Consider the following 12,300-nt stretch of genomic DNA (forward strand, 5'->3'; position numbering starts at 1 on the left):
ATCCTAGATCACATCTGAAATAATTTTTTTTTTTTGCCAATGTTGGCACAGCAGTCTTGCACAAATAAGTGTTAATTTCCTTCAAAGATTTGTGCTAGCAAAATATTAAATGCTGACATATTGCCCCAGATAAACCTAGCATCAGTTAGACTGGAAGATTTTGGGTACTGCCTTTTCTTAAAGCAATTGCAATCTAGTCATAACTGGCAATGCTACATAGGCTAAAGACATTGCCTGCATTTGCGAGCCAGAAATGGTGCGCAAAGTATGAAAAACAAAACGGGAATGCGTACAGAAACTTGGTATAGTTGCAAAATATGACGAGATTATTACATTGATGGCATTGCAGGTATGGACTTATATGCAAGAAAATGAGTCAATTTTTTTTAATGCTGAGGCAAAATTAAGTGCAATGAGACAATAGACGAGAATAAACAGCTTCATAATCATTTCAAATACAGCCTCTCCCAAATTGTATGGCATAGAAAAGTTCTGGATGCAGTTTGACACTTCTTCAAAAGCGATCAGGCGAGAGCTCGTTCCCCACGATGCTCAGCGAGTGAGCGGCTTGCTCAGACCAGTGGAATGCACTGAAGTCGAGCACCTCGGAGAGCTTGAGACAGTTCATTGGGTACTGCGACAGGCGAAGTCTTCTTGATGCTGAAAGATAAAGACCGGTCCAAATCAAGTGCTGCTCTTGCACAACATTCTGCAGATCAATCATAGAACAGTGGCCCAACATTTGTAAGTGGTATGTCGATTGAATAACAGAAGAATCAACATGTCAATATGTTTATTTAGTGTTTGGTCTTTTTATACACTTTGTACCTGTGATGTCACTGCTCCAAGTCATTCATGAAAGTGCATGAACGTTGTCACTGTCATCAATTGCTACACAGCATTCCTTCCCCTCCACAAGTTGTCTTTTCCTTGTTGACCATTGAAGTGCTGCACCCGAAATCGACACGGCCACGCAGCCCAAGACATGCGGCCCCGACAACCAAGCCCATATTATGTGCACCGCGGTCGATCGTATAGTCTGCAAGAACGGCACCGGCCAGGACACTTTCGAGAAGGCAATTCCGTGCCGCTACACCAATATGTAACTCGCTAAAGAAGTGCTTGCCCCTGGTCCTCCCTGGTTGCCGATAACCAAGTATATAATGGAGTGGTCTAAAGGGCACTAGTAGGCTTGACCTTGGATTTTTTGGTGTGCTAGGCTTTATCTGTCCCACCTGATGCTATTCACTTGGGAGGTCTAGCATGGTCATGCATAATCCATACCTCCCAACCAGTGGCGTAGCCAGAAATTTTGTTTGGGGGGGGGGGGGGGGCTCAGGTTGCAGCGCGGCCTCCTCCTCATAGAATTTGTCGAGGGATCAAATACGTGAATAATTACTGCATTGCCAATGTCATTGTATATTAGATGCTGCAAACGAATTATTGAACGCTACGCACTGTCAAGTAAAATATGTATTTTCTCATTAAAGATATATTAGTACGTCCCAAAAATTGTGGCAGAAATAACTGATACCAATGCTGCCGCATTTTTTTTGCATATTTAATAAGTAAAGAAAATATCACACGAACATTAGAACTATATCAGTTCGATACCAGCAAGGCAGTGCATGCAGCTGATACGAAACACGTAAAGGCCATGAAATGAATAAGTTGAGGGCAAATATTTTGATGAATCTTTGTCATTCGAGAACCTCATTTACATTTTTGCACACATGCAACAGCCAGGAAAAAACCTCAATGACGCTGACCTTAGTTGCAATGGATGGCGCAGGAGCAGCAGTTACCGGTCGTGTATTGTGAGTAATTGAACCAAAATTACAGTCGCAACAGTGAGTACATATAAAAGCAGGAGTTCTGCAAAATATACATTATAAATGCGAAGATAGAATAGAATATACAAATGCCAGATACAACTCACTAAAGGGCGAAAAAGAGTCGCTGGAAACAAAGTTCACTGCTTGTATACACAAAACCTCGCAACAAGATATTTAAATATACGTCTAAGTCTCCTATAAATCTACGTATTTAAGCAAACTTCACTGTATATAATGCGTCAAACAAGACAAATAAACATGTTGCGCAGTCACAGATAGTAAACTTTGTGCACAGAAAGACAGATGATCTAGGCAAGAACAAAACTATGACCGCAGAAATCATGATATGTACTTGGGCCATGCGGCGGTCGCGACAGCACCATATGGGTAGAATAATAGAGGAATAATGCAGAAATCAGTACGAAAATGTGTAATTTACCTGCCTGCACAGCAGCAACAATTATTCTGCACCCAAAATTAAAGGAGGGTATTGCTTCGTTTCAAAAAAGAAATAAAAGCAAAGAAAAGAACAAACGAAAGCCACAGATGATGCGGCAAGTTGAACTACCCAATATCCGAGTGTGTTTTTGGCAAACGCCGCGTGGGCCGGGCTTTTAATGAGCAAGGTCGGTCAAAATTGGTTATTGATGTCCTCCTAATTTTTGTATTCGCATGGTAATTTTGATCATGATGCTAACTGCTAGAATAAACGGCTAAAATTTCTGCGGTTTTAAAAGCTAACGAACAGTCATACGTTTTCATAATTACGAGCTTATGGACCTAAAGGAACAGAGCTTTTTACTTGCATTGATTTTTGCTGCTTCGCTATATAAAGGACAAACTTCTCTCGGCTGGGAAGTTGAGCGAAGCGATCAATGACTTCGGACACATTGATGCCGACATCTCTGTGGGTGTATAGAAGCGCCAGCCTAATCGTGCGTTCCACAGACATTGTAGAGCGCAAGTAGTTTTTTAGTAAACTCTAGTTAAAATATTCTCTCTGCGCTGGCAGTGGTCACTGGAAGGGTGACTAGAATCTGTAGCAGTTTGTACACATTTATGTAGAACCTGCAGTCGCAATGAGAGCGAGCATCTATTCCGGTGCTAAAAACTGAAAACTACCTCGATGTCGTTGGCATCCTTGTTTAGGTACCTTGCACAAACAGTACGCTGTTCGATTCCAGTGATGTCCGTCGTTTCGTCAGGAAGTATGGAGAAGCAGCCTGCTTTTGCAACTAGGCTTTCTTTGATAATTTCACCACAAATTTCTATAATTTGGTTTTGTGCATCTGGGCTTAAATATGAGACATTACTGGGGCAACTTTCCAAATGGTTCTTCAGATATGTATCTCCACAATCAGCTTGCATGCGAAGAAGTGCTCTGAAAATACCTGTATTTTCAGCGGGCTTGCTTAAATCCATAGGGCCACTGTCCCTGTGGCCACGGAGAGCCAGACCTTGTCGCCCGCAAAAAAATTCCTCAATAACAGGCCATTTACTTTCTTCTGTTTTCTCATATTTTACTTTGCCTGCCCTGGTCCAGCTGATCGATCACATTGGGCACGCTTCGTGAAAATGTTTTGAGAAAATTATAAGCTGCTACTCACAGTCACGGTGATACTTAGTATTTTCGTGTATGTGGAAGATTGCGAGCGCTTGCTGTCATTTCTGGAACGGCTTGGACATGAGGGCTCCAGTGCACGCATGTTGGGCCAAGTTTATAAGAGCATTAACCCCATAAAGTTTCAGAATTGAAAATCTTTTAAAGCACGCCTTTGGAAATGTCAGTGCACCTTTCACGTCAAAAGTTTATGAGAACTTTATACCCATAAAGTTTCGTAATTGAAATCCATGCGCTCCGTAGATTCTGTAGCCGCTGCGAGATGCCACAACGCGCCCGCTCGCTATCGAAAAGCCCTTGAAAGTTTGTGCTCGGATGGGGCTCCTTGCGTTACGTGACTCCAGGTGCAAGGGCGTTGCCACGAAATCCAGCCCGAGTTCGCAATGTCCTTGCCGAAATGTTTTTCGAGCGTGAAAAAGACACTGTAGACAGAATCCAGAATGATTCCTGGCGTCGGTGGTAGTTTTGGTCGGTGGTGCATGCCGGCAAGAAAAAATTTCGGGGGGGGGGGGGGGGGGGGGGCTGAAGCCCCATCAGCCCCCCCTTGCTACGCCCCTGCTCCCAACTCTTCCAAATATTTTGTGAACATTACGAATTTCAGTTCATTTTATAATTTTATGAATTTTGCATCAAGTTTCACGAAAAATAAGTTCTCATGAAAAGGTTTTCTTCGTAGGACTCCGAACCTTCCATTGGAAGTATATTTCGATGCATGCAAGGTGAAAGAATGCAAGAGGGCTACTTGCTTCGATCAAGACAAGTTACTGAACCAGCCACGAAATCGGCCACTGTGATCTAACAACAATGTATGGCTTATCACTAGTTGCTGTGCCAAGTTTGTTGTTGCTTGTGTGATCCATAAAAAGTTAAATGATCTTTTATAAATTGTGCATGCATGCCCACAAAGGCGTGTGCAAGCTCTAAAAATTTTTTTGCTCCAATCCACGCTGTAAAGGTGGTTGGACAGCGAAGCTGTAAACAACAACCAGAACGATCACCCATTACCACGTAGCTTGAAATTATTCACATGGCAACATTCACAAGTACTTTACCTAACTGTAAGCCTAAGACGTTTTAACGGCTTGCGACTTGGCTTGCGCCGTTGCTTCATCCACCTACAGAGAGTTGACCAGAGAGGAGAAATGCACTTAACCACACTTTCGTTGCGCCTTGTATACATGCTGATCTTCAGGAGTCCTCACTATACGTGGCCTTCCCATAGCAACGTCACAACACAAATTAGTTGCTAGGTGGGTTCTTTTACATACGAAAGAGTAGTTAGGTCGCTCCCTGCTTCGTATGCTACAGTTGCCGCTTCCCGGCAACTGCAGCTTATGCTTCGTAATCGTAACCGGGATATGCTTGCGGTGAACGCAATGCACGATGGCGAGCTTTCTGGTTCTTTTGTTTTCTTTCCCCTACATGGCTGATGCCACCGCTGCCGCGGAGGCGAGCGCCATATGCTGGTACTGCAAGGAACCCAACAGCGCAGGTGGCGCACGCCTCCCGAACGTTTGCCTACGGAGACAACAGACCCATTGGGAGGTAGAGCTACACAGTTTCGCTGTAAAAAAATGCGTGCTATTTCCCCCTGAGCCTTTTGTGAGTGCTATTTTACAAATTTGGTTGGCAGGTATGGTGATCCCTGTCTAGTAGTAGTGGCAGCCATCTATGACAGGGACAAAAACTGTGGATAGCATGTTCAACTTGTGTTGCTGGCCACGCTTGCATTGTCTCTGGAATGCAGCAATAGCTGGTACCCCCAACAACTGCTCAGATGGCAACTTTCCTTTCTGCACTGGTAGTAACAACAAAAGGGTCGGGCCAGGCAGTCTATCATGCTGCTTGCTTTCACTTTCTCATACTCATCTTTCAGAGTTCAAATGGCTTTGTCCGTGATGCTGTTTGACTGCGGATGATAGTATTGCAGGTCACAAACTGCTGGACGGTGTCCGAAACGAATTGTGGTCAGCTGTTGAACATAGCGTGTGTGGCAACCCTATCATGAGTGTGGTGGATTGTCTTCATCTTGTGAGAATATGAGAATATAAAGAGAAGACGCAGGTCAGTGCAAAAGGAGTTGGCACTGACCGGTGCAAGAGGGAAAACCATCCGAGAAGAAGCCATGTGCATTGTGAGAAAAGAGGAAGATCAGAGGCAAGGCAGCTGCGCTGATGCTGTGGGGATCGAGGTGCCTTCCCGCGCCTCGTCCCCCACCCCTCTCGCGCGCGGCGCTTAGCTCGATCTCCGGGAACCGCCGCCGTAACGGCAACATGGCGGTTCCCAGCAACATGGCTAGCGCGCCCGAGCTACTTTCCAATGCAAACCGTGCTTCTAACTAGCGCACTGCACGGGCCTGATTTTTCGGCCCGAGCCCGGCCCGAGCCCGGCCCGGGCCCGCTTTACGAGGCCCGAGCCCAGCCCGGGCCCGTGGTTCCAAGCCCGGGCGTTCATTACTAAGCTTAGTTAGGGCCCGCGTGTGTCTGACCAGGCCTGGCCTGTAAGAAAAAAATTCTTTTTTTTACTTACAGATTGTACCGTATCTGTCAGCCTCACCTTCTCGAGGTTTAATCAGCTGCAGTATATAAGCAATAAAAGGCCGAAATTTTTGTTTCTCCCACGGGAACATCAGTGATCCGGCCCATTGCCTGTGCTACTATTTTTTCTGGTGGTGCGCATGCACTTACCTTGATTTGTACGATATGGTTCTATGATGTCATTAAGCATGCAAATATACAGGGTGTTTCATTTTAGCTGAACCAAATTTTAAGGATTGCCTGTGGCAGATAGCGCAGTTATAATCCTTGATCTAAACTACTCGATGAGGCGGCCATTACTTGCACGAGAAATCAAAACGCCTAATTGAAGAATTAAGATATTTACGCTAATTAACGTTTTCATTAATTATTTTATGGCACATCTTTCAATCTACGAATTATAGCCGCCGAGTTCGCAAGGCGTATCCACTTGGAACGAATTCTCAGGACTAAACCAGTTTCGAGATAATAATTTTCAACGTGTCCGACGAAATCAATCAAACCAAATCAATTTATTGTCCAGTTTACATGCTGGACAGTCATTTTGGACTAAAAGCTACATATGTAGCTTGACGTGACCCAAAAGACCAGGCAAGGCAATAGTACAGCAAACAGTGTGCACACATGCACAATAATTCACATATTTCCAGCTATCGCTGGAATTCCTCATAGACGAAATAGCTATGAACGGAAAGACAAAGAATATTTGCGTCACGGCGAGTTAACAGAATTGGAAAAAGTTTTAACAGAATGCATTTTAAACAACACTACAATAACAATACTAGCTATACAAAACAACGCAACACCAGCTATACAACATAGCAAGAGACTGAATTTTACAAGATCAACATTTGCTCAGAAAACGAAACAGGATTTACATTATCTACTCAGAACCATACACAAAGGCTGAATAATAATCACATCAGATACATTACAAGCGACCAAAGTGTTAGCTGAGTTCTCTCTTACTGAAATTACCGCCATTTTTGTATCTGTTCAAAGTGAATGGTAGGTAATGTATTAACGACTGATGCTTATAGAGAGTTCTGAAGTATGGAATTGACCATATCTCAGGATTTCTTGTGTTCGCATTAATGCGACGACGCTCTAAGGAGGCTAATTGTTTTATGTAGTTCCAAGCTAATTCTGACATGGATGGCCTAATGGATGGTCAAAATGCCTAATTGAATATCTAACATAATTACGCAAATTACCTTTTTAATTAATTATTTTACGGCACATCTTTCAACCTGCGAATTCTAGCCCCGAGTTCGCAAGGCGTATCCACTTGGAACGAATTCTCAGGACTGAACCAGTTTCGAGATATTAATTTTCAAAGTGTCCGACGAAATTCATGGGCGTTCCAGTTAACTTTTAGAGGAAAACGCTGTTTTATGCATTGAAGCACAAATGTAACTGGCCTTAGCGCTAAAATAATGCCATAGTATCGACACTGGTAATAGTGTGATCGCAAAAGCGGTAACATGGAAATGGTTTGAGGAGTGGTTCTTTGTACAATTTATTTTTCCTTACGCAGAAACAATGTTCGTTTTTGCGGAAAAGAAAAAAAAAAAATTAGCGTAGCTTGCACTGGCAGCGCAATGCTAAAGAGACAGCGGAGATGATGGGCACCTAGCTAGTCTTGGCTTTTTGGCTAGGCTAAGCACTACCAAGTCATCCCCAGCATTTTTGGGAATTTATTGATTATTGATCGATTATTGATTAGCTATTGATTGGCTATCAATTGCCTATCGATAGGCAATTAGTCCCCACCATTCTTAGCTAAATTATCCAGGCTCAGCTTCGCTAGTTCACAGGTGTATGTGCCATTGCGCTTGGACCCTTTCTGCACTGCTGCCAGGATCGGCCCACATGTTTGGATTCAGCGGACACATTAGGCCCAGCTGAAACAGCTCCACTGTTAAAAATAACAACTTCATCTGTTTTACTATTTTCTTTGATAAGATATAGTCATCTGATAAGATATACAGTCAAGAGAGTGGTGTGGATCTGAGAACAAACGGGGATCACCAATATTCTAGTTGACATTAAGCGGAAAAAATGCAGCTGGGCAGACCATGTAATGCGTAGTATGGATAACCGATGGACCATTAGAGCTACAGAATGGATACCAAGAGAAGGGAAGCGCAGTCCAGGATGGCAGAAAACTAGGTGGGGTGATGAAGTTAAAAAATTCGCGGGCGCAAATTGGAATCAGCTAGCGCAAGACAGGGTTAATTGGAGATCGCAGGGAGAGGCTTCGTCCTGCAGTGGACATAAATATAGGCTGATGATGATGATGACAGTCGTCTTGCACGTGTCACTTCAGCTTGGCACAGAATGCATTGAACAATGCAATTCATAACGGTCGCGTGTGCTCGAAGGCCTACTTAGGCCCTTCAATGAGCGGGCCCGAGTGTGGCCCTGGCCCGTGGCTTCAAGCCCGAGCCCGGCCCGGGTCCGCGGCCTCAAGCCCGAGCCCACCCGGGCCCGCGGCCTCAAGCCCGGGCCCGGCCCGAGCCCGTGCAGTGGTCTACTTCTAACCCCGGGATTGGACTTGCCCCACGAGAACACTTCATAGAGACGCACCCTTATTGGCCTCCCGAGTGGCGGCCCCTGGGCACCCTCTCCACCCGAGCTCTCGTTCGCTGAGCGCTTCCTCGCCGCGGCAGATGCTAACAGGCCCGCAGCGAAGTAGCTACATGAGACCTTTGTTCTCGCGACTCCTCGTTCTCGCGCTTCCCGGACCGCTACCCAGTTAGCCCTAGCGTAGCGCACGCGCGTACTCGATCTGTTTTGCGGTGAGCCTTGGCCCGTAAGCGCCTTGACTATCGCACTCTGCTGTATCTTGGGTGAATAAACCTGTGTTTGTTGGCGAACCGACTCCGGAGCCTTCTCTGCGCCATGTCGGAGAGTCGACGAACCCTGCCTTAGCGCCTTTGTGCATTGCGGAGTGGAGGAGCGTCGGGCCTTTTCCTGACCGTCGCTCGTAGGGTAAGCCTTGTGCAAACCCATCTCCACATGACTGGCGCCCAACGCGGTTTCGGCATGGCATCAGAGCAGGCCCTTCCATGGCCCTCGTTCCTGCTAGAGACCCTGGCTACGGACTAATTGTCCTTCGAAGCGGACGACACCGATAGCACGAGGTAGGTTCGCCTTCGCGACCCTCTGCTTTCGGCCACCGTGGGCGCTCCCTTCCTTGGAGCGCTCTTGGTGATGTCGACAGCTCGGATGTGTACGCTAGTCCTATATTCACACCAGTTACAGGTTTTCTCAACTGTTCGAGACGTGCGGGGAGCAGGTGCTGACTAGCCCCTCTGGTGTGCTGTCTCCGCTCGCTGGCCGCTCTTTGTCCCGAGCGCAGTTGTGCCCAACGTGCCGCATCGGCACCACCCTGCTTAGATGCTCGCACGAATACGCTTGCCGGCCTCCCTCAGTCCCGAGTGTCGATCACTGCGCCATGTGCCGCATCGGAGCCACCCTGCTTAGATGCAGGCACGAATACGTTCGCCGGCCTCCCTTTGTCCCGAGCCTCGTTCACTGCGCCATGTGCCGCATCGGAGCCATCCTGCTTAGATGCCAGCACGAATACGCTCGCCGGTCTCCCTTTGTCCCAAGCGTCGTTCACTGCGCCATGTGCCGCATCAGAGCCACCCCGCTTGAATGCCGGCACGAATACGCTCGCCGGCTCCGTTTGTTGCGAGCGTCGTTCGCCGCACCATGTGCCGCGCCGGAGCCACCCTGCTACTACGACACGTTACAGGTGCTGGCACAAATTCGCTCGCTGGCCTTTGTCCGGAGTGCAGTTTAGTGCCAAACGTGCCACATCGGAGCCACCCTGCTTAGATGCTCGCATGCATATGCTCGGTGGCCTACCTTTGTCCCAAGCGCCTTTCTCGGACGAATGCGCCGCGGTGCCGCCTTCCCGCTCCGCCGTAGGCGCGAGTTGGCTCGCTGGCCTTTCTTTGTTTCGAGCGCAGTTCGGTGTCCCATGCGCCGCAGCTGAGCCTCCCTGCCTCACTGTTGGCGCAAATCCGCTCGCTGGCCTGTCCTTGCCCCGAACGCAGCCGGGAGGCAATGCGGAGTGCGAGCCACCACGCTCAGCCGACAATGTCGCTGCGTTTTCCGACTACCGCTTGCCTCATGCACACCTGAGCGACATTTTTGACGTGCGTGAGCCACCCCGCTCCGCCATCGATCCGTCTGCCGGTCGTACGAGGCCTCATGCGCCCTGTCGAAGCGGCAACCAGCTCTCCTCATTGCTGTTTACTGGCCCCATTGGGTCGGTCGCGCATTGAGCGGACCACCTGACTGTTGGTCCTTTTTGCTCGCCGGAAGTTCGCGTTAGCGAAAGTGCCGTTTGCCGTGGAGACCATCGGGCCGCATTGCGCGCTGGGGGTTGACATGGCAGCGGTACAACCTGGTTATGCGCTACCGGAAAGGGAGTTCAAACGTGGTGGCAGACGCCTTGTCGCGAGCCCCCGTTTCGGCATCTGATCCTTTGGTCCGCCACTCTTGTGAGCATTTGCACCAAGTAGAAGCCGGAGCCTCAGTCTCCTGTGACTCGAAAGGCGCGACCCCCGACGGAGAAGCAATCGTCGGATTGCCAGCCTTGGGAAAGGACGTATATACCCGGTGAACCCCATTAGTCCTGCTGGTATCGTCTTCAGCAGGCAAGAGCTGCTAAAGGCTCAGCAGAGCGATCCATTTTGTAAATAGCAATCGATGACAGGCTCAAAGAGCCGAGCTCCCAAGAGGAGCGGGGCAGCAATGCCGTCGAGCGCACACGGACAGCTGGTATTGCTGTTGGCGCCGAGTGCCACTCAGCTTTATTGTTGCGGGCAGGCTTGATCCGTTTCTGCTTAAGCAGAGCAATCCGTTTTATCGACAAATTCTTGTCAGGCTCAAAGAGCCGAGCTCCAAAGAGGAGCGGGGTGGCAAAGCCCTCGGGCGCACCCGGACAGCTGGTATTGCTGTTGGCGCCGAGTGCAAAGCAGCTGGTGTTGCTGCGGGCACGTTGGATACGTATCTGCTTGATGCCAATGGAGTTCTCGTGCGCTATATCCCATCTGAGGAGGCTCCCCAGGAGTATTTCAAGGTGGTGATACCCTGCAGTCTAAGGAAAGCCACCCTGAGCTATTTCCATGACTCGCGGGTGGCCAGGACATGCGAGTGGCCTTAAGACTTTCCAAAAGTTGTGCCGCTCCGCTACCTAGCCAGGCATGAAATGTGACGCTCTTCACTACGCCTGCTCATGCCGCGTGTGTCAATGTGTGAAGCCTCGCGCGGGCAAACCCCCCGGGCTCATGCAGCCAACTGTCACTACACTGGCAAGTCGCGGCCTGTGACATTATGGGACCGTTTCCCAGAAGCCGGCAAGGCTACATTTTTTTCCTGGCTGTCACAGATCACTTCAAGAAATAGGTTGAACTTTTTTCCCTTCTGAAGTTAACGGCACGCGTAATCTGGGACAAGTTGACCGAGGTCTTGAACTGCTTCGGCTTTCCGGCGGAGCTGATAACGGAAAATGCGTCCTACTTCACGGCCAAGGTGTTCGTGGATGCTTGTGCTGCCTTTGGCATTAAGCACCGCAAGACAACCACGTATAACCCACAGGCCAACCTGACAGAGCGGATTAACCGGAACCTCAAGCCCTTGCTCGCGACCTTTGCCCAGCAACATAGGGATTGGGATGTCTGTCTTAACGAGATGGGCTTCTCCTTGCGGTCCTCGGTGAACCATTCGACCGGGTACACGCCCGCTTTCTTTAACTTCGGGAGAGAGCTGCCAAACTCCACGGACCGCGTTCTGCGGCCCGGCAGCAGGGCGTTCGCCACGAAAGCCGGCCTTTCCGGCTATGCGGCAGAACTGCGCTCACGGAGGGACGCGGCCCTTGACCTGGCCCATTCCAACCAGGCAAATGCACGAGCTGGCCAAAAGGCCCAATACGACCGGTCATATCGGGACGCGCACTACGGTGTCGGCAAACTCGTCCTCAGACACAACCATGTCTTGAGTGATGCCAAAGGCATCTCTGCCTCCCTGTCGGCCAAATGGTTGAGCTCGTACTGAGTGGAGACCAAAATGTCCCCTCTGGTATACAAGCTGGCTGACTCCCAAGGGAGACCAGTTGGCGGTCCAGTTCATGTCTCGGACCTCAAACCTTTCGTTGCCCATAGCAACGACTGGAGAGAGGGGGAGGCGGTCAACGAACCACAGGCAAACCGTGACACGGCTGGCCCCTAGCCACACTACCGGTACAACCTGCGGAAACGCACCTAGGCAGACTTTCTCCCATGAGATGGTA

General features: G+C 48.8%; 1 protein-coding gene across 3 annotated transcripts in view; it reads right to left on the reverse strand.

Moving 5' to 3' along the window:
• Positions 1-378: 378 nt before the first annotated feature.
• LOC119431233 (gamma-tubulin complex component 6) overlaps positions 379-12,300 on the reverse strand; it is a 314,121-nt gene continuing 302,199 nt past the window's right edge. For all 3 annotated transcript variants that reach the window (XM_037698710.2, XM_049657249.1, XM_037698709.2), the window contains one exon: positions 379-660. In XM_037698710.2, the coding sequence (XP_037554638.1) occupies positions 515-660 (146 nt within the window). In that variant the 3' untranslated portion in view covers positions 379-514. The remainder of the gene's footprint in view (positions 661-12,300) is intronic.

This window comes from Dermacentor silvarum, chromosome 10 (genome assembly GCF_013339745.2).
Source record: "Dermacentor silvarum isolate Dsil-2018 chromosome 10, BIME_Dsil_1.4, whole genome shotgun sequence".
Taxonomy (NCBI): domain Eukaryota; kingdom Metazoa; phylum Arthropoda; class Arachnida; order Ixodida; family Ixodidae; genus Dermacentor; species Dermacentor silvarum.